Source organism: Nomascus leucogenys, chromosome 15 (assembly GCF_006542625.1).
Source record: "Nomascus leucogenys isolate Asia chromosome 15, Asia_NLE_v1, whole genome shotgun sequence".
Lineage (NCBI taxonomy): Eukaryota > Metazoa > Chordata > Mammalia > Primates > Hylobatidae > Nomascus > Nomascus leucogenys.
The window spans coordinates 95,748,872-95,776,785 of NC_044395.1; the positions used below are offsets into that span (position 1 = coordinate 95,748,872).

At 40.4% G+C, this 27,914-nt stretch overlaps 1 protein-coding gene across 4 annotated transcripts in view; it reads right to left on the bottom strand.

The window, feature by feature from the left end:
• Positions 1-27,914, bottom strand: part of PAMR1 (peptidase domain containing associated with muscle regeneration 1) — a 180,470-nt gene that overhangs the window by 55,409 nt on the left and 97,147 nt on the right. For 2 of the 4 annotated variants that reach the window (XM_030829202.1, XM_030829201.1), the window contains exons 2-3: positions 10,067-10,243; positions 4,618-4,746 (exon numbers count right to left, since the gene is read on the bottom strand). In XM_030829202.1, the coding sequence (XP_030685062.1) occupies positions 4,618-4,746; positions 10,067-10,196 (259 nt within the window). In that variant the 5' untranslated portion in view covers positions 10,197-10,243. Of the gene's footprint in view, positions 1-4,617; positions 4,747-10,066; positions 10,286-27,914 lie in introns of those variants that run through there. The other 2 variants (XM_030829205.1, XM_030829206.1) reach the window with 2 other exon arrangements.

Below are 27,914 nucleotides of genomic sequence, written 5' to 3' on the forward strand. Positions count from 1 at the left end.
ATCCTTGGTCAGTCATGTCTCAGCTTATTCTTAGATCAACAAAACAACTGGTTTTACTCCCTTCTGCTACTGCACTTCCAGAGAGCATCAGCCAACGTCCTAACTGACTGCATCACCTCCCTAGGAACTCTGGCTTCAACTGGGTCCTCCGTCTTGCTTGGACATGCTTTAAGCTTAACACCAGCTGGTGCCTTTTCTTGTTCCTCAAGTGGCTGCCCCAAACCTTTGGTACTTTCAAGCCCCAACTTCACTTCTACTCATCCTCAGCAGAGATTTCACTCCCTACTTCCCAGAGAAAACAGGAACTCACCAGCGGGAGGCAGACTAGGACTGTGGTTAAGAACAAGAGTAAGCGATCTGGAATCGTCCTGGGCTTTACCCCAAAGTGTATGGCCTCAGGCAAGTTACTTCACAGCTCTGAGCCCAGTTTCATTATCTATAAAGTGGGAGTATGTATTTTCATAGGGTGATCGTATAGATAAAACAAGACATGGCACATAAAGTGCTCAGCACAGTTCCTACCGTATAATTACTAACAAACAAGATAGGCTACCTATAAATAATTCTTTTCCTCCTGTCTCAGCCTAGGACAGAAAAGGAAACTCCCTCTCCTTTAACTCTCACTTTTGTTCTTGATCTCATAGGAAGTTCTTCTCCTTCAGGATAACATGGTCTTAACTTCTTCAGTTAGTCTTACTCTAATATCTTTAATCTCTCCTACTGACAGTTTACTCACATTAGCTTAAAACCTGTTTAACCCTTTCCCATCTTTTTTTTTTTTTTTTTTTTTTTTTTGAGAGAGAGACAGAGATGAGGTCTTGCTCTGTTGCTCAGGCTGGAATGCAGTGGTGCAATCATAGCTCACTGCAGCTTCAAAATTCTTGGCTGCAGAAGTGATTCTCCCTTCTCAGTCTCTTAAGTAGCTAGAACTACAGGCATGCACCACCATGCCTGGCTGAATTTTTTTAATATTGTGTAGACACAGAATCTTGTTTTGTTGATCAGTCTGGCCTTGAACTCTTGTCCTCAAGTAACCTGACTGCCTCCCAAAGTGCTGGGATTACAGGTATGAGCCACTGCACCTGGCCTTTCCCATCTAAATTGGTATTTTTCCACAGCTGTTTATTTACTCGTATAAACTATCACCTTAATTCTCCCCTTCCTTGCTTGATTAAGCTTATTTAAAAGTTGTCTGTATTCTTTATGTCCATTTTTCACACTTCAAATCTTGCCTTTTTTTTTTTTTTTTTTTTTTTTTTTTCGGAAACTGTCTCACTCTGCCCAGGCTAGAGTGGCAGTGGCATGGCTAATTTTTGTATTGTTTGTAGAGACAGGGTTTCGCCATGTTGCTCGGGCTGGTCTCGAACTTCTGGGCTCAAGTAATCCACCTGCCTTGGCCTCCCAAAGTGCTGGGCTTTCAGGTATGAGCCACTGCGCCCCGCCAAATCTTTATATGAAACTGCTATTGCTCAGGTCACCAATCGCATGCTCGCCATCAAATACAAAAGCCTCTTTACTGCCTTCATCCTATGTGACCTTTCTGCCTTTGAAACGCTGCCTCCAGCTTCCAGAACCCTACTCCTTCCTGGTTCTCCTCCTATCTCTCTATCTTTTCCCATCTCCTCCCTGGTTTTCTCTTCCTTTCCTTTTACATCTATTGCTTTTTCCTCTGCCCATGATGCTCTGTTCACCTCATGCTTCCATCTATAACAGCCATATGCATATCTCAAGTCTCCAAAATTCTCTTGAGCTCCAAACACGTATTTCCTACTGTCTGCACGCTCTCTTATAGATGTCCAAATTCCAACTTATCTCAGGTGGAACTCACCTTCTTTCCCCCACCAAACCTCTTCCCTTGTATTATTCACTTAACAGCATCAACTTCTAGACAGTTGATCAAACTAAGAATTTGAAAGGCAAACTCTTGAGATTCCTTACCCCAACCTTCAGTGAGTCTCGAGTCCTGTCACTTCTTCCTTTAAGCTTTTCTCACTCTAGTCTCCCTTCTTCATCCCCTGAAGCACTGCAACCGCACTCCTAATGGCTACCTTTGGATATGGTCTTCCTCCACTCCAGCGGAGTTATGCTACAAGAGTTATCTGTCAAATGGTACTCCCCAGATTAAACCATCCATCATCTCAGAACCATGTCTAAGCTCTGAGCCCTGGCACACTATGCCCTTCACAGTCAGGGCTTGCCACCCCAAGACCATCACCTTGCTATAATCACACCTCATGTCACATGCTTCCTTGAACACACCTTGCATTTTCACACCCTGACCATGCTATCCCTCTCCCTGAAATATCTTCCTGTTCTGCCAACTAATGAGCAAAGGCATAGCTCAACCTTCACTTCCTGTCTGAAACTTTCCCTCCCTCTCCCTGTCATTAACTGTTCTGTTAGCTAGTTCTCAGAGCACGTGGTCCATCCTCTACTTCACCACTCTTCCTTGGTTCCCCACTGCACTTGGAACAGCATCTAAATTCCTTACCTAGCTTACCTACCTACAAGGCTGTATTAATCTGTTCTCACACTGCTAAGAAAGACATACCTGAGACTGGGTAATTTGTAGAGGGAAGAGGTTTAATGGACTCACAATTCCACATGCTGGGAAGGCCTCGCAATCATGGTGGAAGGCAAGGGAGAAGCAAAGGCACATCTTACATGGCAGCAGGCAAGAGAGCTTATGCAGGGGAACTCCTGTTTATAAAACCATCAGAGCTCGTGAGACTTATTCACTACCATGAGAACAGTATGGAGGAAACTACCCCTATGATTCAATTATCTCCACCTTGCCCCACCCTTGACACATGGGGATTATTACAATTCAAGGTAAGATTTGGGTGGGGACACAGCCAAACCATATCAAAGGCGTGATCACACTCCTGCCTACCACTCCAACCCCATCAAATCCCCCTTTCCCTCTCATGTGCACAGAGAAAGAGCACTCTTCCATATGATCTAAAGCAGGGAAAAACCCAAAGTGATCCTACATAATCCAAAGGTCAATGTGAAATCTAAAGCTGTGCACTACAGCTCTAATTATGACTATCTCAAACTATTATTGAAAGTAGTTTTGTCAGGCATGGTGGCATGTGCCTGTAGTCCCCGTTACTTGAGAGGTTGAATCAGGAGGATTGCTCAAGCACAGAAATTTGAGGCCAGCCTGGGCAACACAGTAGGACCCCATCTCGGAAGAAAGGAAAAGAAATGAAAGGAAGAAGAGTAGTTTTATTTCTGAATCACCTAACAATTTGGTAATTAAGGAGCATATAGGGTAACAGTGATATATTTATTGCATTAATTGAGCTTTTACTATTGTCGGAGCACTAAGTGCTTCACACACATTATTTCACTTAATCCTCAAATCAACCTTATGAGATAGGTAGCATTATTCTCCTTTTCTATAAAAGGACACTGATATTAGCAAGGATAGATGACTTGTCCAAGGTCATACTGGCAGTGACAAACAAAAACATTATTTAAACCCAGGTCTGTTTCATTCCAGAGCTTGTATTCTGCTCATTATGCAATACAGTCTCCATAGAACAGCTGCCAAAGAAGACCAGGGTTAAATCTTGCAGCTAACCTACCTGGAACATAATCTGCCAGGTACTGAATTAAATTTACTAGAAACTGCCTAAAATGGCATCGAAGTTTTAAATCAGCACCCAAGACCAACACTTAAAAAGTATCTGTATTATGGATAACTGAACTCCCCAGTTCACCTGGAAGTGCCAACAAGCCCCTTCTCCTCCTGGTATAGTTGAGCTTCTCAGCTGCAGACCATATACTCATCCTTAGCCACAGAGTCTTGAAACTGATGGTATTTCAGTACAGATTTTATCAGTCAAAGATACCAACCACACTCCATCCTCCATCTCTGTAAACTGGAAATAGCATTCATAGGAGTAAAATTAGACTGTAAGACCATTCTAACTGCTTCTGATTCAAGTTGGAAGCATATGGAATAAGTTAGTGAAATAAAAGCAATTTGTACATTGCTTGAGATACAGACTCTCAGAGGGACATTCATCAATCAGGGCACTGCAGAGGGGAATCTTGGACTGAATGAGAGATTAGATTTCCACTCCATTTTCAAAGAACTGTTGAAACTCACAGAACTCTAATAAAAACTAAGTAATTCTTTCAGATCAAGCAGATCCCAGAAAGAATATCTTTCCTCGGACAAAAGGCATGCTAGCAATTTGCTGTGGGTTCCAGGAATTTAATTCAGGATTCAAGAAGTTTGCCAACAGAAATTCATATGTACAGTGCACTACAGACAACATTTCTGAAGACTTATTCACTGTTTGCCGACCAAGGCTACCATGCAATTGCTTCTGGAATGCATAGAGCAGAAAGCCTTGGCCTCACTTAGAAAGAGGAGATTGAAGAGTAGACATAAACCTCCTGAGGCCAAGAATTCAAACAAATGTTCACAATCCACACCTTGCAGATGGAAACCCATCTTTGTTCTTATAGTTTTACCTAGAAAGCCCTCTGGCTGCAGGCTTTCCAAAACTCAGATTCCAAGGAGATAAATTTTGGTCCATTGTAAGCTGAGACTTTAAGACACTGTGCACTAGAGATGGAGCTAGGTCAAGTTCTACTTACGCATGCAGTCTCCTCCGTACCAGCCTGCTCGGCACTCTGCACAGTAGAACCCCTTCACATAGAAGTCATCCAAGGTACCCCCCCATGAGCCATTTCGGCAGCTCTTGCAGTTTTCAAAGATGGTACAACCTGGAACATTCCCAAGAAGAGGAGTGTTAGGCCAAAGCACTTGCGGGTTCTGATCAGCTGCATGGGAGCGCAACTGCATCTTCTCAGGGCCCTGTCTCAACTAAGAGCATCTGGGCCTAGAAAGGTGTCAGAGCCCAGAGGAAGAATCTCTCATCTCAAGGAAACTGCTAGAGACACCAGAATTCAGACTGGGGAGTTTAGAAGGGTGGTCTCAACGAGTATCCCAGGTAGTGGCTGGTGTTTTCAAGTAACATGAAATTGCCTGCAGGAAAAGGAAGAATCTATCAATATAGCGTCTTTTGTATAAATGTTACATGTTTATTGTGGAATTTTTAGAAAATTTAGACCAGCCAAAAGAATTAAATAAAAAATATCTAAAACCCCATCACCCAAGCTATTGCCAACAGTCTTTCTCTGCCTATATACACATACATGTTTTAAATTAGACTTATATTACTTATGGTACATTGTTTTTATAACTTACTTTTGAATTTCATAATAGACAGTAAATATCTTCCTGTCATATACTTCCGTAATGAAAGTATGCCATTGGAAACAACTCTCCTGTCTAACAATAGGCTCACCCTGGAATGCGTCGGGCTCCCCCCAACCAGCAGGCCACACCAGAGGGGTTTGTGTGATTCTCCAACAAGGACCAGTTTAAAAAGATGGCCTCTTGAGGGAGAGGGGGGTCACGAGAAAAAGTACAAATGATTCAATCCCACTTAACAAAATAGAGAACTAAGTTCTGGCTCTGCCATTGTGCAGCTGTGTATCCTTGGGCAAATTGTTTAAGCTTTCTGTGACTCAGCGTCCTCATTTGTCAAACTGGGTGATATGATTAGGATCTGTGTCCCCACCCAAAGCTCATGTTGAAATGTAATCCCCAATGTTGGAGGTGGGGCCTGGTGGGAGGTGATTGGGTCATGGGAGTGGTGTTTTTTTTTTATACAGAGTCTCGCTCTGTCACCCAGTCTGGAGTGCAGTGGCGCAATCTCAGCTCACTGCAACCTCCGCCTCCCGGGTTCAAGTGATTCTCCTGCCTCAGCCTACTGAGTAGCTGGAACTACAGGTGCGTGCCACCACGCCCAGCTAATTTCTGTATTTTTAGTAAAGACAGGGTTTCATCATGTTGGCCAGGATAGTCTCGATCTCTTGACCTCATGATCCGCTCACATCGGCCTCCCAAAGTGCTGGAATTACAGGCGTGAGCCACCGCACCCGGCCCATGGGAGTGGATTTCTCATGAATGGTTTAGCACCATCCCCTTGGTACTGTACTTGTGATAGTGAGTGAGTTCTCTTGAGATCTTATTTAAAACTGTGTGGCACCTCCCTCTTCTTTTGTGCTCCTACTTTCACTCATGCTTTACCTTCCCTGATGAGTAAAAGCTGCCTGAGGCCTCCCCAGATGCCACCATCCTATCTGTACAGCCTGCAGAACCGTAAGCCAATTAAACCTCTTTTCTTATAAATTATCCAGTCTCAGGTATTTCTTTATAGCAATGTGAAAATGGCCTAATCCTGGGATTAAACATCATATCTCCTCTTCAGACTGTTTTAATTTTTAATTAAATTAACACAAGTAAAGTGCCTGCACATAGTATCTATAATACAAAATATGAACTCTTATCCTTGCCACTGCATATAGCATGCTCAATTTTAACAGCCTATTATGTGTTTTCCTATAATTGACTTAAGTCAAGGACTGCATGTTGTCCACCATTGTATCCACAGCACCATACAGTGGCTTGCACAGAGTAAGTGTTCAATAAATATTATTTGAGTGAATGAATGAAGGAAGGAAGGAATGGCTAATCCAAGCTTCTGAATTTCTTGAGATAAACATTGTTTCTTTGAACCGATAGTATACTTCTTTGCTTTCAGCTGAAATTAGGTTTTCCTTGGGCTGTAGAGTATACACGTGATTACTATAAGAGAGGGACTCATAGTCCTCTCTTTCCACACCATCCTGATTTTGCTTCCCTTCTTCCAGTGTCCCCTTCTATCAGAGAAGATGAGTGGCTAATACAGTTGGCCCTCCATATTCACAGGTTTGACATGCATGGATTCAACCAACCATGGCTAAAAAAATACAGTATTCACAGGATGCAGAGTCCTGGAGTTCCATAGGGCCAACTGAGGGACTTGAGCATTTGTGGATTTTGGTATCTGCAAGGGTTGTGGAAACAGTCCCTCGTGGATATTGAGATATGACTGTATGATTTGTCAAATTCCAGTAGTCTTGTGACCCATAAATGGGTCCCTGCAGGGTCACTGTGCCTTCCAAAGACTATCTTCACTCGCATGCCAATTCCCCCTCTTTAACTCCCTATCTCATCACTGCTGAGGAGGCAAATGGACTGAGTCTGCCCCCAGCAGCTGTCTTAGTCTGTTCTCACACTGCTAATAAAGACATACCTGTGACTGGTTAATTTGTAAAGGAAAGAGGTTTAATTGACTCACCGTTCCACATGGCTGGGGAGGCCTCACAATCATGGTGGAAGGCAAATGAGGAGCAAAATCATGTCTTACATGGTGGCAAGCAAGAGAATGTCTGCAGGGGAACTCCCATTTATAAAACCATCAGATCTCATGAAACTTATTCTCTATCACAAGAATAGCATGGGAAAGACCTGCTCCCATGATTCAATTACCTCCCACCAGATCCCTTCCACGACCTGTGGGGAGTACTACAATTCAAGATGAGGTTAGGGGGTGGGGGGCGGACACAGAGCCAAACCATATCAACAGCCCTGGCCAACTCTCTTTCTTAGCATAGTCACATCAGAGTGCTTAGATGTAAGCCACAGACACTAGCCTGGTGATTAAGATGAACAAGGCTACGCTAAAAAGACACTAAATATAGAAATAACAAATACCCAGGGTGATGGATACCCTAAATACTCTGACTTGATCATTACACATTCTATGCAAGTAACAAGATATCACATGTACCCCATAAACATGTACAAATACTATGTATCAATTAAAAAGGAAAAAAAGACACTAGAGAGTTCACAAAGTTGCTAGAAGGGCCAGGGGACCAAATGCAGAGCTATACAGCCTAGAACTACAGGAAGCCACACAGGCCCAATGAGGACCCTGGTGTGCCACCAGATGCTACTAGAAGTCACCATTGACATCCCTGCCGTTGGTGCCCCTGGGCCCTGATCCTCCTGCTCCACTATCACCAGCAGAGAGATCATTGTCTATCATAATGATAGAAATGTAAACTGAAGCCATCTGAGATCCCACCTATGAGACCGGCAAACATCCAAAATGACACATTCTGCTGCAAGGCTTAGGGAAAACAGTACTCTCACACACTGCGGGGAAAAATGCCAAAAGTATGGAGAAAACATGGCAAAGCAAGGCTGGGAAGTGACATAAGTATCCCCCTTTGACCCAGCGATCCCTCTCCTAGGAATCTACCTTGAAGATATACCGCAAAAATACTAAATGATGTATGCCTAAGGGCAATCACTGTAGTATTGTTAACAGCAAAAGGATGGAATATATTCATAAACTGTGGTAATCCACACAATGCAGTTACATGCAACCATACAAACAAATGAAGAACATGGTTTCATACTGACGGAGAGTGACCTCCAGCATATATTGTTAAGAGATAAAAGCAAGGCTAGTCACCAGGGTTCATGCCTGTAATCCCAGCACTTAGGGAGGCTGAGGCAGGCAGATCGCTTGAGCACAGGAGTTCGAGACAAGTCTGGGCAACATGGGGAAACTCCATCTCTACAAAAAATACAAAAATTACTCAGGCCTGGTGGCACATGCTGTAGTCCCAGCTACTCAGGAGGCTGAGGTGGGAGGATTATCTGAGCCTAGGAGGCAGAGGCTGCAGTGAGCCATGATTGAGCCACTGCACTCCAGCCTGGGCAACAGAGTGAGACCCTGCCTCAAAAAATAATAAGAGAAAAAAGCAAGATGGTTAGCAATGCTTATGATACGCTATCTTTTGTGTAAGAAGGGGAAAAATATGTATGTATATACACATTTGCTTGTGTTGTCAAATATAGAAAACACATAAAAACAACAAACCTATTTGTGTATCAAATAGGTGACATCACACAACACAGAAAGAAACTATATCAATTGATTTTAAAATGTAGCATTTTGACTGTACATGTCAAGTGGGAGATATCGGAAGGTCAATAATCACCACAAAGAAGTAACCACTAGAAGGTCTCATTTCATCCAAAGACACATTCATATCACCAGGACCATTTCCCAAATGTCCAGCTCAGAAGCCAGAGCATCAGACTTGACTCTGTTCATCGCTTCCCTCTCCTATCCCACCCAATAGATCCCAATGTGTGGTCAATTCCACTCTCAGATCCCAAATCCCTCTACCTCTCACCATCCATAGAGCTTCTACCTTTATTAAGGTCCCCATATTTCTCGCCTGCCTCTAGTCATGCGTGTCCTCCAATCCTTTCCCCATACTGCAGCTAAAGAGAAAACTCTGCTTTCCCTTCTTTACTAAAAGATTTCTAATGTTACCAAAATATCTTCAGTACATAGCCTCAACTTTGAAGCACAGTTTGCAAAGCACTTCAGGATCTGGCTCTTGTTCCTCCCTTCAGATTGCTCTTTCTTAATCTTTTCTCATTCATTAATTCCCTCTCACTCTCCCTCTCCTTCTCCCTCCCTCTCCCCATCTACCCAGGTCTCTCATCACATACACATTTCTCCTGCCGGACTGTGCTACCTGCATCTCCCAAAACCCATGCTTCCTCTTGCCACAGGACCTTGGCACATGTTATCCTCTGTGGCTTGACTTCTCCTCCCCATCCCCCTCACCTTGTTTAGTCTGCTTCCCCCATCAGCATGCTCACCACCTTCTCTAGTAATTCTTCACTGACTTTCCTCCCACCTGCCCCCATTCCCATCCATGTTGCCATAGTACCCCGTGCTTCTCTATCATAGCACTTACTACACTATATGGTAGCTGCCTGTTCTCCATATCCCCCCAGGCTATAAGCTCTGGGAATGCCGGAAGTGTGTCTTTTGTTTTATCATTGTATTCCCAGTACCTGACATGGTACACAAAGCTGCTCAGTCAGCTTGTTAAATGAATGAGTGAGTGAATTCAAAGTTTTACAAGTTTAACACTGAAAAGAGTACTGACTCCTTTTATTCCTGTGCCTTTAGTTAGAATGGGCTGAATTGTGTCACTTTTCATAATCATGGCACCACAGCCTCCTGATGGCTGCCTGCTAGAATTCAGGCGTTTAGCCTGTTCCTGTTCATTACCTCCGACAACATGAAGGCAACTTGAAGTCTCCCATTCCACTCACCTGGGTGGATCAGGCAGGAGTCACACTCATTCTCCTCATTCCTGCAGCAAGGGATGGTATAACCCACGACTTCCTTCTTTCCGGGGCAGACGCACTCAATCTGATCATATTCACAGCACTCTCGACACATGATATTCCACTCTGCTCCAGGGCAGGCTTCATTAATCACTGTGTACTCTGAAATGGAAAACCAGCAGGTGAGGCTAGGTCCTGGCAGGGAGTGGTAAGACTCTTGTTTTTTTTTTTTTTTTCGAGACGGAGTCTTGCTCTGTCACCCAGGCTGGAGTGCAGTGGCGCGATCTCGGCTCACTGCAAGCTCCGCCTCCCAGGTTCACGCCATTCTCCTGCCTCAGCCTCCTGAGTAGCTGGGAATACAGGCGCCCGCCACTACGCCCGGCTAATTTTTTGTATTTTTAGTAGAGACGGGGTTTCACTGTTAGCCAGGATGGTCTCGATCTCCTGACTTCATGATCCACCCGCCTCGGCCTCCCAAAGTGCTGGGATTCCAGGCGTGAGCCACCGCACCCGGCCCAGGGAGTGTTAAGACTCTTACGTACTCTACTGCTAAGAGGCAACCTTGCCCTATAAATGCGTTGCCCCGCCCGAATGAGAAAGAAGACCCATGTGAATTCTCCCCAGGCCAATGTCTCCAAAGTAGGGAAAGGAATATTTGAAACCACCCATGGGAGCATAGATGAAATTTGTTATAACTGCTATTCATTTCTATTTTTATGTTTAAAAAAAGAAATCAAGTTTCATCAATATATAATCCAGGTGGATTGACAATAGAAACTGTATATAATTTATAAACCAGCACACATCTCTTAGGTGTCTACGCTCATTTATATTTTTGTTAGAATACATCAGGCCACTGTTTACGACTACATAGGTTGTGCACCGCACAGATCCATGGGGAGCCATTAAACTGCATGACTACGCACTGCAGCCCAGGCATGTGGGCCATCAGAAAATTCGGAGACTAGTCTCCACACCAGGTCATTCAAGTGCAAGGCCGATTGCCAAGTAGAGATTATGTCATTTCTTCCAAACTTGGCCCCTCAGTTTTTCAGCGTGCCATTTTCATAGCACCTTCAAAGCGAAAACCAACAGAAAAGACAAAAAGTACCTTAATTAGTATGTTTGGGAGAATTTCACTGTTTTACAATGGTGAACTCATTAGCCCAACTTCATTCAGGCGCCAAGTGCAACTGAGTGTTCTTTCTCATAAGTAAAAAAAAAAAAAAAACATCCCTTTCTGGGCAGGATTTTTTCCCTCTCATTTTCTTTTTTCATCTGTACCTTCAGTAAAGAGAAAAGCCATCTGGCAAAACCTATAAGAGGAATCAGTCAGAAGCTGCCCGGAAGAAGTCAGGCTAAGAAACATACCTTCTAGTTTTGATTTCCTCTTCTTTTTCCCCACTCTCTATTTCTAAAAATTTTGCACAAAGATGACAATTACAGCTGAAACAAATTGGATATTTGACGAAGTGAATCTGGACAAGATCCCCGCAAAACCTTCTCAAGAAACTCCAGGCAGGGATCACCAGCATGCTTCGTAGGCCCACATAAATGAACTCTAGCACCTGCAGTGGCTTCTAAACCCTTGAATTTCATAGTTTCCTCCCCAAATTAGGAAGTGTGACACAGGGTTGATCACTCTCAATTTTCCAAGTAGAGCCATTTAAAGAAAGTATCATCATCTATCCTAGCCTCAGGTCATAAGAACATGCTAATATCATAGAAGGCAGCCACTTGCACAATGAGGGACAGTTACTTAAATGGAATAAATTTAGTTTTATGAAAATTTGACTTTTTAAATCATTTTTCCACAAATTAGTGGACCAGAGAAGATCCTTACACTGGTGTTTGGGAATGAGTGGCTACATCATCATAGCATAATCACCACTGATATTTCTTTCCACCACTACTGTCTGAGCCCCTGCAGGGTGACCACCATCACTTACTTAGCTGCGCTTCCCATGCCTCCGATGTTTTACTGACAAAGTGAATGACTTCTAAAATCTGGATGAGAATTTAATGGTTAAAACCAAGGAACAGCAGAAGGAAACATAGGAGTAAATCTCCATCCATGATCTTGGATTTGGCTACGGATTCTTAGATATGACACCAAAAGCAGGAGCAACAAAATAAAAATGAATTAGACTTTATCAAAATTAAAAATGTTTGTGCAGCAAAGGACATTATCAAATAAGTGAAAAGACCACCCACAAAATGGGAGAAAATATAAGAAAATGTTTCTGATAAAGGCTTGATATCCGGGACATATTTCTAAAACTCGTACAACTCAACCATAAAAAAAAAGACAACATAGTTTTTTAAATGAGCAAATGACTTGAATAGACATTTCTCCAAAGAAGCTATATAAACGGCCAACAAGCACACGAAAAGATGTTTAACATCACAAGTCATTTGGGAAATGCAAATCAAAATCACAATGAGCTACCACTTACTAGGGTGGCTATGATCCAAACGAAGGGAAAAATGGAAAACAAGTGTTGGCAAAGAAGTAGAGAAATTGGAACCCTTGTATATTGCTGATAGAAATGTGAAATGGTGCAGCCCCTATGGAAAACAGTTTGGCAGTTCCTCTAAAAGCTAAACAGGATTGCCCAGCAATTATACTTCTAGGTATACATCTAAAAAATTGAAAACAGAGACTCAGAGATACTTGTATGCCAATGTTCATTCACAATAGTCAAAAGGTGGAAACAACCCAATTTTCCATCAAGAGATGAATGGATAAACAAAATGAGGTATATGGGCTGAACGCAGTGGCTCACACCTGTAATCCCAACACTTTGGGAGGCTGAGGCAGGCAGATTACTTGAGGCCAGGAGTTCGAGACCAGCCTAGCCAACATGGTGAAACCTCATCTCAACTAAAAATACAAAAAATTAGGCGGGAGCAGTGGTGCACACCTGTAATCCCAGCTACTTAGGAGGCTGAGGCACGAGAATCGCTTGAACGCAGGGGCAGAGGTTGCAGTGAGCCAAGATTGTGTCATTGGACACCAGCCTGGGCAACAGACCAAGACTCTTGTCTCAAAATACAGTAATAATAATAAATAATATAAAAATAAAAAATGAGGTATGTGCATACAATGGAATATTATTCAGCCATGAAAAGGAATGAGGAGCTGCTATGTGCTACAATGTAGATGAACCTTGAAATTATGCCAAGCAAAAGAAGCCAAACACAAAAGGACAAATCTTGTCTGATTCTTCTTAAATGCAATATCTACAATAGGCAAATTCATAGAGACAGAAAGTAGATTAAAGGTTACCAGGAGCTGGGGGAAAGCTGAATGGAGAGTTGTTGCTTAATGGTTACAGAGCTTCTGTTTGGGGTGGTGAACTAGATAGAGGTGATGGTTGCACAATCATAGGAATCTAATTAATGCCACAGAATTATACACTTAAAATGGCTAAAATGGCACATTTTCTTAGCCTTCTCTATCCTTCCACTCCTCCTCTGATTATCTGCACTCTGCTTTAATTACCCCTTAGCTCTCCCTTCATTGTACATTTGTATCTTCCTATAGGTAAAATGTTTCTGTGTGTCCATAAACCCTAAGACCATGTTGACCACTCTGAATTTTCAATAGATGGTGATTGACCAACTATATCATGTCACTCTACTGATATTTATTACTGTACTACATTATAACATTCAACTTCTTCTCTTCTTTCTCATTGCAAGTAAAATATCTAAAAATTATAACTCAATACAGCTTTCTTTTTTATATATATAGCTTCTTTTTAACATAGAAAAAAATCATATTTTCAAAGGCTGAGAGAATGAAGAGAAGCCATCCAGTTAGAAAGAATAGCATACCCAAAGGCCACAGGATGGAAATAAACACAGGCCGTATGCACAGGACAAAAACCAAGCTTGCTTGAAAGAAGCAAAGATTATGAATCCTGTGCAAGTTCTTTTTTACATCACATGCTCCTACCTGTGCCAAGTTTTCCTAGTGGAATGTGTATTATTAATAATATGCTGTAGTTTTTTAAATCCATGTGGTATAGCCCATTATTCAAATTATTCAAATTTTGGTATTTGTCATACCAGAAAGGGCACATTTTATGTCATCTATATATACATTACCATAATTTTTTAATTGTGAAAAGTCAGGGAGGGAGAGTGAGAGAGAACAAATTGGTTAGAGGCTCAAACATGGGAGTCAACAGACCTGGGTTTGGAATCTCCCTCTGCTACTTGCCTTGGCAAAGCTACGTTACTCTCAGCCTCAGTTTAGTATCCAATAAAACGAATACATTTTCTCCAATTTAGGCCTGTTGAAAATACTAGACAAAATAATGCATATCAACAGCTTAGCACAGCACCCAGTATGTACTAAACATTCAGAAACTAATAGCTTACAAACAAAAAAAGAAAAACAATAGAGAATGCCCATATTTCTCAAGGATATTGTTTTTTATGTATGTCAGATCAATTTCTTGCTTAAAATGGTCACCTTGCTTCCCACTGCTTTTGCAGTAACCCTCAAATCATCTGCCACATCCCACAAGGCCTTTGAGGCCTATGCTTACCCGACTCTGTCCACCTTTTTCTGGCCACTGTTTCCCACCTTCTCTCCGTTTCTCAAAACCACCAAGCTCTGGCCCACCTTGGGCCATTTGCTTCTCCCAAGGCCTCCGTCTCAGGCCTTCACGTAAATGACACCTGTTCAGAGAGGTCCTCCCTGGCCTTCCCCTCTGAAATGCACACCCCTTCCATCCCATCCGTGGTTATTTCTGTCTCACTATCCTATGTGTTTCGTTTCCTGGTCCTTACCACAGTTTAGAATCGTTTTCTGTTCTCATTTACCTGCTGACTGTCTGCCTCCCTTACACGCCCATAAGCTAACAGGAGCCACATCAAACTTGTTCACCACTACCAGGGCAGGGCTGGCTGGCACACAGAGGCGCTGAATAAATACCTGTTGAATGAATTCGGCCTGAACTCAAGAGCTACCCTTCCTTCAGTAGTCAAATATTTCCATCCAGTGGGTTCAGCTTGGAGCCATGAGCCGGGAGAGCCAGCTTTGCCTCTAACTTGTTGATACCAGAGCTGGGTGCCTTTCCTCCCACAGCGAGGTATCTAGACATGGGGGTCCAGGTGGCCTGCCTTGGGTCCATATTTCTGGACCCCAGCCCCCACCCTGTACAGATGTATGTTTGTTCCACTCTCTGAACAGCGAATACGACCATGGGGTGTGGCTCATGCCTCACCCCCTCCCTCTGTTCACCCTGTGGCAAACACTACATCCTTCTAGGTTTTCTAAGAATTTTGTGAATACTAATAACTCAAGGGAGGACACCAACAGGATAAATAATTTGCAACTTTTATAAGATTCTGTACATCAACACGGAAGGCCATTTAAGGTTTGTTCCACTCCCTGTTTCCCCCTAAGCAGCAGATTCATTCACCTCTGGCCTGTCACATACCAGGGGCCTCCTTTTTACCCAGGAATTCCCTAAAATAGCTTCATTGGCATTTCTCTTTACTCCAGTGAGCAAGCCCACCTCAGCCCTCTTTACTCCATTACTGTTTACTTTATAGATAAGATCCATTTCTCTTTACTCCAATGAGCAAGCCCACCTTTGCCCTCTTTACTTCATTATTATTGATTTTATAGGTAAGATGCATCTCAGGCTAAGGGATGACCCCAGGGAATCCTGGCAGAAGGGATTTTACAGATGTGACTAATTTAAGAATTTTGAGATGAGAAGCATATGCTGTAATATCCAGGTGGAACCAATGTAATCACAAGGACCCCCGTAAGAGGGAGGCAGCAGGGTCAGAGTCAGAAAGGAGGTGTGCCGACAGAAATGGAGGTTGGAGTGATATACTTTGAAGATGGACTTTAGGACCACAACCCAAGGAGGCAGGCAGCCTCTAGAAGTCTGAAAAGGCAAATAAACAGATTCTCCTGTGGAGCATCCAGAAGGAATGCAGCCCTGCCAACCCTTTGATTTCAGCTTTGTAAGATTCATTTTAGACTTCTGACCTTCACGACTGGAAGGCCCTAAAGTTGTGGTAATTTGTTACAGTATCAGTAGGGGACTAACATACTGGGACTTCTTGAAAGAAAGGTTAGCCCACAGCAAGTCTTTGAACCACTCTGTTCCTCGTTTTCCCCACTGAACACAATGCCAAGAGCAAGGGTGAATCAATGAACTCATTCTTTCATTCTACAAGTATTTATTGAGTGTTGACTACGTCCTAGGCAAGAGATGGGGGGCTGGAATACAATAGAAAAAAAAACAGACATCATCACTAGTGTGATAGTGCTCACAGTTCAATAGAGAAGACATTGGTCAAACGACCCCACATATACATAATCATAAACCACAACAGGGAAAACTTAGAATGCTATAAGAATGAATGAGTGGTCATGAAGGGGCATTAGCACCAAATCTACAGACCTCATAGGGTTAGGAAGGTTTAATAAAATTACAGAAAGAAATCCATCTACAGCTATGCATCGCTTAATGACAGGGATACGTTCTGTGAAATGTGTCATTAAGTAATTTCATCGTGTGAACATCAGAGTGTATTTACACAAATCTAAGTGGCATAGCCTACTACACACCTACACACAGGCTACAGACCTGTATAGCATGTTACTGTACTGAATACTATAGGCAACTGTAACACAATGGTAAGTATTGGTGTATCTAAACATATCTAAACAGAAAAAATATGTTATAAAATATTTTAAAAATGGAACAGCTATATAAGGCACTTACCATGAACAGAGCTTGCAGGACTGGAAATTGCTCTGGGTGAGTCAGTGAGTGAGTGGTGAGTGAATGTGAAGGCCTAGGGCATCACTGTGCACTACTGTAGACTTTATAAACACCATACACTTAGCTTACACTCAATTTATCAAAAATATTTGCTTCAGTAATAAATTAACCTTAGTTTTCTGTAAACTTTTAATTTTTTTTTTTTTTTTTGAGACAGAGTCTCATTCTGTCACCCAGGCTGGAGTGCAGTGGCACAATCTCGGCTCACTGCAACCTCCGTTTCCCAAACTCAAGCGATCCTCCCACCTCAGCCTCCCAAGTAGCTGGAACTGCAGGTATGCGCCACCAGGCCCAGCGAATTTTTGTATTATTTTTGTAGAGACAGGGTTTCATCACGTGGCCCAGGCTGGTTTTGAACTCCTGGGCTCAAGTAATTCACCTGCTTTGGCCTCCCAAAGTGTTGAGGTTACAGGTGTGAGCCACTGCACCCAGCCAATAAACTTTTTAGTGTTCACTTTTTGAGTCTTTTACAACAGCTCAAAACACAAACACATGTACAGTTGTAGAAGAATATTTTCTTTATGTTTTTATTCTATATACTTTTTTCCTAATTTTTTTTTTTTTTACTTTTTAAACTTATTTCTTGAAAACTAAGACACAAACATACATATTAGCCTAGGACTACACAGGGTCAGGATCACTGCTTCCACATATGAGTAAGAACACGCAATATTCATGGTTCTGTGCTTGCTTATTTCACCTAACATGATAACCTCCAGTTCTATCCATGTAGCTGCAAATAACAGGATTTCATTTTTTGTATAAATAAATAATATTCCCTTATAAATAAGTACCACATTTTCTTTCACCAATCATCCACCGATGGGTACTTAGGTTGATTCCATATCTTGTCTATAATGAATAGTGCTGCAATAAACATAAGAGTGCAGATGTCTCTTTGATATATTTCCTTTTGGATATATTCCCAGTAGTGGAATTGCTGGATCACATGATAGTTCTATTTTTAGTTTGCTGAGAAACCTCCATACAGTTTTCCATAATGGCTGCACTAATATACATTCCCACCAACACTGTACCAGGGTCCCTCTTTATATCTTCACCAGCATGTTATTGCCTGTCTTTTTGATAAAAGCCATTTTAACTGGGTTGAGATGGTATCTCATGGTGGTTTTCATCTGCATTTCTCTGCATTTTTTTCATATACATGTTGGCCATTTGTATGTCTACTTTTGAGAAATATCTATTCAGATCTTTTGCCCAGTTTTAAATTAAATTAAATTTATTTATTTATTTATTTTTAAGTTCTGGGGTACATGAGCAAGATACGCCGGTTTGTTACATAGGTAAACATGTGCCATGATGGTTTGCTGCACCTATCAACCCATCACCCAGGTCTTAAGCCTGGCATGCATTAGCTTTTTCCTAATGCTCTCCCTTAACCCACCTTCCTCTGACAGGCCCCAGTGTGGGTTATTCCCCGCCATGTCCATGTGTTTTCATTTTTCAGCTCCCACTTATAAGTAAGAACATGCAGTGTTTGGTTTTCTGTCCCTGTGTTAGTTCAGTGAGGATAATGGCTTCCGGCTTCATCTGTGTCCCTGTAAAGGACATGATCATGTTCCTTGTTATGGCTGCACAGTATTCCATGGTGTATATGTACCACATTTTCTTTGTCCACTCTATCATTGATGGTTTTGACCATTTTTAAATCAGATTTTTTTTATATTGAGTTGTTTTAGCACATTGTATCTTCTGCTTATTAATCCCTTGTCAGATAGATAGCTTGCAAATATTTTCTTTCATTCTGTGGTTGTCTCTTCACCTTTTTGATTGTTTCCTTTGCTGTGCAGAAGCCTTTTAGCTTCATGTATTAATAACCCCAGTTGTCAATTTTTGCTTTCATTGCTGTCCTTTTGAGGTTTTACCCGAAAAATCTTTGCCCAGATCAATGTCCTGGAGCATTTCCCCAATGTTTTCTTTTAGTAGCTTCATAGTTTCAAGTTGGATTTAGTTTTTAATTCATTTTGATTTGATTTTGTATATAAGAAATAAGGGTCAAGTTTCATACTTCTGCATATAGATATCCTGTTTTGCTGGCACTATTTATTGAAGAGACTGTTCTTTCCCCCATTGTATGTTCTTGGTAGCTTTGTCAAAAATGAGATGGCTATAAGAAATGTGAAGTTGTATCTGGGTTCTCTATTCTGTTTCACTGGTCTATGTGTCTACTATTATGTAAGTACCATGCTGGTTTGGTTACTACAGTTTTGTAGTGTACTTTAAAGTCATGTAGTGTGATGTCTCCAGCTTTTTCTTTTTTTTTTTTCTTGCTCAGGATTGCTTTGACTATTCAGAATCATTTGTGATTCCATATCAACTCTAGGATTGTTTTTTCTATTTCTGTGAAGAATGTAATTGGTATTTTGATTAAGGGTTGCACTGAATCTATAAATTGCTTTGAGTAGTATTGTCATTTTAATGGTATTAATTCTCCCAATCCATAAGCATGCAATATCTTTCCATTTTTTGTGACCTCTTTAATTTCTTTCATCAGTGCTTTATAGTTTTCCTTGTATAGCTCTTCCACTGCTCTGGTTAAATTGACTCCTAGGTATTTTATATTCTTTGTAGCTATTGTAAGTGGGTTACTTTCTTGATTTGTTTTTCAGATTATGTTGGTGTATATAAATGCTACTGATTCTTATAGGTTGGTTTGTATTTTATGACTTTACTGAATTCATTTATCAGTTCTAACAGTTTGTAGAGTCTTTAGATTTTTTTTAAATATAAGATTATTTGGTCTGCAAGCAAGGCTAATTTGACTTCTTCCTTTCCAAATGGGATGTCCTTGATTTCTTTCTCTTGTCTAATTGCTCTGGCCAAGACCCCCAGTATTATAATGAATAATAAAAGTGGTGAAAGTGGGCATCCTTGCCTTGTTCCCAATCTTAGAGGGAAACCTTTCCATTTTTTTCCCCATTAAATATGATATTGGCTGTTGGTTTGTCACATATGGCCTTTATTATTTTGGACTATGTTCTTTCTATGCCTAGTTTTTTCAGGGTTTTTATCATGAAGGGATGTTGAATTTTATCAAATGTTTTTTCAGCATCTATTGAAATGATCATATGGTTTTTGCTCTTGGTTTTTTTGATGCATGTATCATGTCTATTTGCATATTATTTGAATCATCCTTGCATTCTTGGGATGAATCCCACTTGATCATGGTGAATGATCCTTCTAATGTGTTGTTGAATTCAGTTTGCTAGCATTTTGTTGAAGATATTTGCATCTGTGCTCATCAGTGATATTTGCCTCTAGTTTGCTGTTGTTCTATCCTCGTCTGGTTTTAATAGGGCAATGCTAGCCTCATAGAATGAGTTTGGAAATATTCCCTCTTCAATTTTTTTGGTAGAGTTTAAGGAAAATTGGTATTAATTTTTCTTTAAATGTTTGGTAGAATTCAGCAGTGAAGCCATCAGGTCCTGGGCTTTTCTTTGATGGGAGACTTGTTATTACAGCTTCAAACTTGTTACTCATTATTGGTTTGTTGGGGTTTTCTATTTCTTCCTGGTTCAATCTTGGTAGATTGCAAGTGTCCAGGAATGTATCCATTTCTTCTAGGTTTTCCAATTTGTTGGATTATCGTTGTTCATAATAGTCTCTAATAATTCTCTGTGTTTCTGTGGTCTTGGTTATGTCTTTTTCCATTTCTAATTTTATTTAATTGGGATTCCTCTTTTTTTAATTTTAGCTAAAGGTTTGTTGATTTTATCTTTTCAAAACAACTTTTTGTTTCATTGATCCTAATTTTTTTAGTCTCAATTTAATTTATTTCTGCTCTAATCTTTATATTTCTTTCCTTCTACTTACTTTGGGAATTTTTTGTTGTTCTAGTTCCCTGAGGTGCATTGTTAGGTTATTTGAAATCCTACCACTTTTTTGGTGTAGGGGTTTATTGCTCCAAACTTCCCTCTTAATACTACTTTTGCTGTACCCCATAGATTTTGGTATGTTGTATTTCCATTTTCATTTGTTTGAAGAAATTTTTAAGTTTCTTTCTTAATTTCTTTATTGACCCATTGGTCATTCATAGGCACATTGTTTAATTTCCATGTATTTGCATATTTTCCAAGGTTCCTCTTGATATTTATTTCTAGTTTTATTCCACTATGGTCAGAAAAGATAACTGATATAATTTCAACTGTTTTGAATTTGTTGAGAGTTGCTTTATGGCCTAAGATATGGTCTATTCTGGAGACTGTTCCATGTTCTGATGAAAATAATGTGTATTCTGTAGCAACTGGGTGAAATCTACTGGGTAAATGTCAGTTGGGTCCATTTAGTCTACTGTGCAGTTTAACTCCAATGTTTCTTTATTTTTTGATTGAATGATCTGTCCATTACAGGGAGTGGGGTGTTGAAGTCCCCTACTGTTATTGTATTGCAGTCTATCTCTCCCTTTAGATCTATTAATGTTTTCTTTATATACTTGGGTGCTCTATTGTTGGGTGCATACATTGTTAGGTGCATACATATTTATAACTGTTATATCCTCTTGCTGATTGACTTCTTCATATTATATAGTGACCTTCTTTGTCTCTTTTCACAGTATTTAACATGTATGCTATTTTATCAGATAGAAGTATAACTACTCTTGCTCTTTTTTGGTTTCTACTTGCATAGAATTTCTTTTTCATTCCCTTCACATTCAGTCTGTATCTGTATAAGTGAGGTGGGTTTCTTGTAGGCAGCATATAATTGAGTCTTGTTTCTTATCCATTCAGTCATTCTATGTCTTTTAATTTTGGAGAATTGAGCTCATGTAAATTTAGAGTTGTTATTGATAAGGAGTTACTATTGCCATTTTGTGGCTTGTTCTCTGTTTGTCATGTAACTCATCTCTTCCTTTGTTTCTTTTTTACTGTCTTCCTTTGTGGTTAAGGGTTATTCTCGGGTAGTATGTTTGAATTCATTACTTTTTATTTCTAGTATATCTATTACAGATTTTTTTTCATAGAGTTACCATGAGGTTTACACAAATATCTTATAGATATAACAAATTATTTTAAACAGATGACAACTTACCTTAGATCACTAAAAAAAAAAAAAAACAGGAACAAAGAAAGAAAACAGCTTTTAAAAAATTCTACAATTTAATTCCATCCCTCCTACATTTTAACTTTTTGTTGTCTCAATTTACATATTTTTACAGTGCCTATTTCTTAACAAGTTGTTGTACTATTATTGCTTTTGACAGATTTGTCTTTTAGGCTTCACACTAGAGTTACGAGTGAATGACCCACCACAATTTTAGTATTAGAGTATTCTGGGGTTATCTGTGTATTTAATTTTACCAGTGGGTTTTATACCTTCAAAAAAAATTATTTTTGCATGTGTTTTTTTTTTTTTTCTTTCAGATTAACTAACTCCTCTTAGCATTTCTGGTAAGATGGATCTGGTGATGGTAATTCTCCCAGCTTTTGTTTATCTGAGAAAGACCTTATCTCTCTTTCATATTCAAAGGGTAGCTTTGCTAGATGCCATATTCTTGGGTGGCAGGTAACTCTATGAAAAAAAATCTGTAATAGATATACTAGAAATAAAAAGTAATGAATTCAAATTTTTTTTCAGCACTTTGAACATGTTGTTCTCCTCCCCCATGACCTGAGTGGTTTCCATTCAGAAGTCTGTTGTCAGACAAATTGGAGCTCCTTTTATATGTTATTTGCTTATTTTCTCTTACTGCTTTTACTCTCTTTGTCCTTGACTTTTGAGAGTTTGATTAGCATGTGCCTTAGGGTAGTCTTATTTGGGTCAAACCTGTTTGGTGTTCTCTGACCTTCCTGCATGTGGATATTTATATTTTAAGTTTGGAAAGTTTTTTTGTTCTTTTTTTTTGAATAAGCTTTCTACGCTTTGCTCTTGTTCAACTCTCTCTCAGATGCCAATAATTCTTAGATTTATTCTTTTGAGATAATTTTCTATATTGTACAAATCATCTTTGTTCCTTTTCTTTTTTCTCCTCTATTTTCAAATAGCCTGACTTCTTTTTTTTTTTCTTTTTGACAGAGTTTTGCTCTTGTTGCCCAGGCTGTAGTGCAATGGCACGATCTCGGCTCACTGCAACCTCCGCCTCCCAGGCTCAAGTGATTCTCCTGCCTCAGCCTTCCCAAGTAGCTGGGATTATCGGCATGCACCACCAGACCAACTAATTTTGTATTTTTAGTAGAGATGGGGTTTCTCCACTTTGGTCAGGCTGGTCTCGAACTCCCGACCTCAGGCGATCTGCCCACCTTGGCCTCCCAAAGCACTGGGATTACAGGCATGAGCCACCACACCTGGCCTCAAATAGCCTGACTTCGAACTCACTGATTCTTTCCTCTGTATGATCCATTCTGCTGTTGAAAGCCTCAAATAAATTTTTCAGTTCAGCAGATGTATTTCTCAGTTCCAAGATTTCTGTTTGGTTTCTTTATTATTATTTAATCTCTTTGTGAAATTTTTCTGATAAATTTCTGAATTAATATTCTGTGTTATCTTAGCAATCACTGAGATTCTCTAAAACTGCTATTTTAAATTCTTGGTCAGAGCTCACATATTGCCATCTCATCAGGGTCAGTCACTCTCCCTTGTTTTGTCTATTTGGGGAAGTCATGGTTCCCTGTTTGCTGTTGTTTTTTGTGGATGCACATCTTTGTTTTTGCATTGAAGGATTATTTATTTTAGTCTTGTCTGTATGGCTTGTTTTATCTTTTACTGGGTATGTTTGCTTAGAGATTCTTTGTAATTTACCTATTGAAATCTTTTTTTTTTTTTCCTGCTGAGTTGCTACTTCTTTTTGGGCAGTAGATAGTGTCTTAAGCCCAGATTTGCCTTGGTTCTAGTAAACAAACAGAACACTGCCTGTTCCAAATTGGGAAATTCCCAAAAGGAATATCCCAATAGTTTTGAAAGGCTGGCTAGGAGTTCATGCCTAGGGAACTTGTGGATGTACCTCCTGCAGCATAGTGCCACTGAATCACCACTCTGATTTGGTGTTTCTTTTGGCTGCGTTAAACAGCAGAGTTTCCAGGGCTGTGGATGGTAGTCCTTTCTTTCTCTGGCTTGTCTCTGGCTGTTGCCAGGGATATTTTTCCCTTCAGATACTTACAACGGTTCCTGTGCACTTTGAGGCAGGAAAGGATCTCCTGTCAAAGAACCCGAGATGGTGGGGAAGCTGGTTATCCACCTCAATATCAGTTTTTCCAGTGTAGAAACCATGAGTCAGAAGAAAATTTTCAATATGCTTCATGTTGGGAAGACTGTAGAGACGGACATTATGGATATGGAAGTTCAATTCTCTTACCATCTGCTCAGAGTTTTTTCACTTCTCTGTGGCCCTTGAAACTCAGTCATCCCCATATTTGAGTTCTGGGACTTTCCTGCTGAAAATCTCAGTGCTATATATTTATTTTTGGTTTTGTGTCAGGAGAGTGAAGCTAGCTTGCTTCTATACCATTTTGGAAGCAGGAACCTCCATTATAATCTTTTTTTTTTTTTTACTTTTACTTCAGGTTCAGGGGTACATGCACAGGTTTTATAATGTAGGTAAACTATGTATCATGTGGGTTTGGTGTACAGATTATTTCATCACCCAGGTAATAAGCATAGTACCTAAGAGATATTTTTTTATGCTCATTCTCCTCCCGCCCTCCACCTGCAAGTAGGCCCCAGTGTCCATTGTTCCCTTGTTTGTATCCACGTGTACTCAGTGTTTAACTCCTACTTAAAAGTGAGAACATGGAGTGTTTGGTTTTTTGCTCTTGTGTTAGTTGGCTTAGGATAATGGCCTCCAGCTCCATCCATGTTGCTGTGAAGGACATGATATCATTTTTTATGGCTGTGTAGTATTCCATAGTGTATATGTACCACATTTTCTTTATCGAGTCTACCGTTAATGGGCATTTAGGTTGACTCCATGTGTTTGCTATTATGAATAGTGCCCTCTATTAATTATGAGAACACCATCATATATGCAGTCTGTCATTGACCAAAATGTCATTATATAGCACATGACTATATTTGCAAAAATAAAACCAGTTCCCAGCAATATGGAGGTGATAGTTTGGATGATTTTGTAACTTTGCTCCTTCCCCTCTGGCTTGATAAATCCACTATCCCTCTTTCTCTCTCAGCTTGAGCAGAGACAGAAAAGTAACCCCAAAAAATGAATGTGTAAGAAATAGATACATGAAATATATTTTGAGTAATATTTCAAGTTAACCAGCTAAAGACATTTTAAAATGAAATAAATAGACAAGAGCAACATCTTGTTGCTTGCATTTTTTTTCCCATTTATCAGAATTACATTTGTGGAAGGGCTGCATTGGCCAGTTGGCTTCAGCTGTACAAATTTCAGGGAATTTCAATGTGGTGCTAAGGGCCAGTTCCAGAAACTAGGATTTAGAGCAATATCAACAGCAGCGGAAATTATTGAATGTTTTCTTATATGTATGCTAAAGCAATTTAACATTATTTTAGCTAAAGTGTTTTTAAATTCTTAATGCAATTTAATCTTAAAAATGATCTAGTTAAGTTGCTAATAAATTTTATTTTAAATTAAAATTATTTAACCCAACTCCTTCACTTTACCAGTGAAGAAAAGGGTGAAGTAGGGAAGAGTTGATCTTATTTATTGAAACAAAGAGAAATAACAAAGAATCTTTTTTAGAGAATTAATTCTGGGAGAAAAGAGGGGTTCACAGAATTCCAGGGGTAGGGAGAGGGGCAGTGAACAAGCCTCCTACTTAAGGGGAAAGAGCTGGGCCAACTTGTAGTTTTGCCAGCTACTGGAATTGAGCAAACTTTACTTTGCTTTTCACATTTAAAGGCAAAGCCTTATGAAAGCTGCAAATAAATTTTACCTTGTCAGTGCTTCCCAATGAATAAGCACAAAGTAAACACAAAGAACTCATAGACTCCACACTGGGATAAACCAAGGCACTGAGAAAACAAGCATATGCCCATGATCACACAGCAAAATCAAGCTTAGGGAGTTCTGGGTGCTACACACATTCATTCATCACTAGTTCTTCCATTGGAAAAAATATTTTTTTTTCTTTATAAAACACTTACGACTTCATTTTTAGAGCAATTTTAGGTTTACAGCAAAATTGAAAAGAAGGTATAGAAATTCCCCACATACCCTCTCTCCCACAATTGCACAGCCTCCCCATTATCAACATCCCCACTAGAGCTGTGCATTTGTTACAACTGATGAACCTACATGGACTCATCATTATCACTGGAGCCCACAGTTTACATTAGGGTTCACTCTTGGTCTTATACATTCTATGGGTTTGGAAAAATGTATAATGATATGTACCCACCACTAGAGTATCCTACAGAGTGGCTTTGCTGCCCTAAGAATTCTCTGTGCTCTGCCTATTCATCCCTCCACAACCCTCCTCGCCCCCACCCCCGGAAACAGTACACTTTTTATTCCCCCCAAAAAAGAGTTCCTTGTGAAATGTTTGGAAACTGAAGGAAAGTCTGAATAAGGAAAGTAAAGGTATTCAGAAAAAATGTCAACATTTTGATGTCTATCCTTCAAGTCATGTTTTCAATGGGCATATATATCCACATGCAGGTATTAACAAATGTATAAACATAGAGTCTTATTATCTCTCAAAATTGGTAACATGTTTTATTTTAGAAATTGTTTCTTTTATTGTATCATGAACGTTTTCTCTTGGCATTGAATAGTCTTTACACGAAATTTTAAATTGCTGCATAATTTATTCTATGTGTGCAAGTGCTCCCTGATCCCCTCTTTAAAATCAGGGTAAAAAAAATATATTAAGAGCGTTGCAAAGTATTTTGGCATCATACGTCCAAATACTTCTCTCAACTTCCATGGTTATGGGCAGCAATCCTGGCATCTCCTATCTAAAGTGGGAAGTCCAGTTATATTAGTCCAGCCCTGTTTCTTCCAGAATTCACTTTGGCAAACATAAGACATTTAACCTCTTGGTCCTGTTTCATCAATGAGCAAGTTAATGAAAACAATGCTGACCAATTGGCACAGGTTCAGCTTTCGTATATTTGGTGAACAAATGAATGAATGAGTGAGTGAAAGAAAGCTGTCATCATCATCATCATCTTGCACAGCCCCTCACCAGGCTGACAAAAAGTGCTTTACAACTATCCAATACTGGTCCGTTTCTACTGCTGACAAATGGAGAAGCATGTCATCCCTCAAACAGCAGGGGCTTAGCTATGCAGAAGGACAGGAGCAGCAAATGTGCCCCTCAGGCATAGTCTGCAAGTGCAATGTCTTCACCATTATATTTTAAGAAAATATGTTGCCATGATGGCTGTTAAGGTCAACCTGAAAAGACTCTGAGGATTCTGTATAAACACAAGGGTCAGGCTGTTCCAGACCGAATAGAAACATCAGATGTCAGACTAAAGGCCGTGGCCAAGACCACCCCAGAAGGTGGCAAAGAAAGACACTTTTGTCATGTGCCTGCTCCTCTTCCTTGATGTTAAAACCTACCTTTGAGTCCACCAAAAACCCCACAGCTCTCCCTTCTAACCACATTTAATTAAAATGTCTACTGAGGTTTTATTTTCACGGTCTGAATTCTATAAACCTTCTGAGACCAGAGGGAGAAAAAAGGACATAGGAATCAGAGAGAGATACAACTAGGCAGCTTGGGCTCCTCACCCATCCCTACTCACTGCCCCCTCATCTTGTGCTGTCTGAATCTCTGGTATTGATGTCTAAGCAGCACACAACATTCCTAACTGCTGGAAGATCTGACCACTAGCTCCATGGGGCTGATGACACCGACAAAGCCAGGCAGGAATGATGAGACTGTGAGTCAGAGGCAACAGATTGCTTGCTGGGGCCCTTGGTGATTCTATCCCTCCCCCTGAGCTTTTGAGAGCCAACCTATCACCAAGTGACCCTCGGTCTAGCTTGGCTGGATCTCAACCTAGGTGACCTCGGTCTTCTCCTTCCTTCTCACAGCTGCTCCTGTTAACAGCATACTGACAGCTGGAGA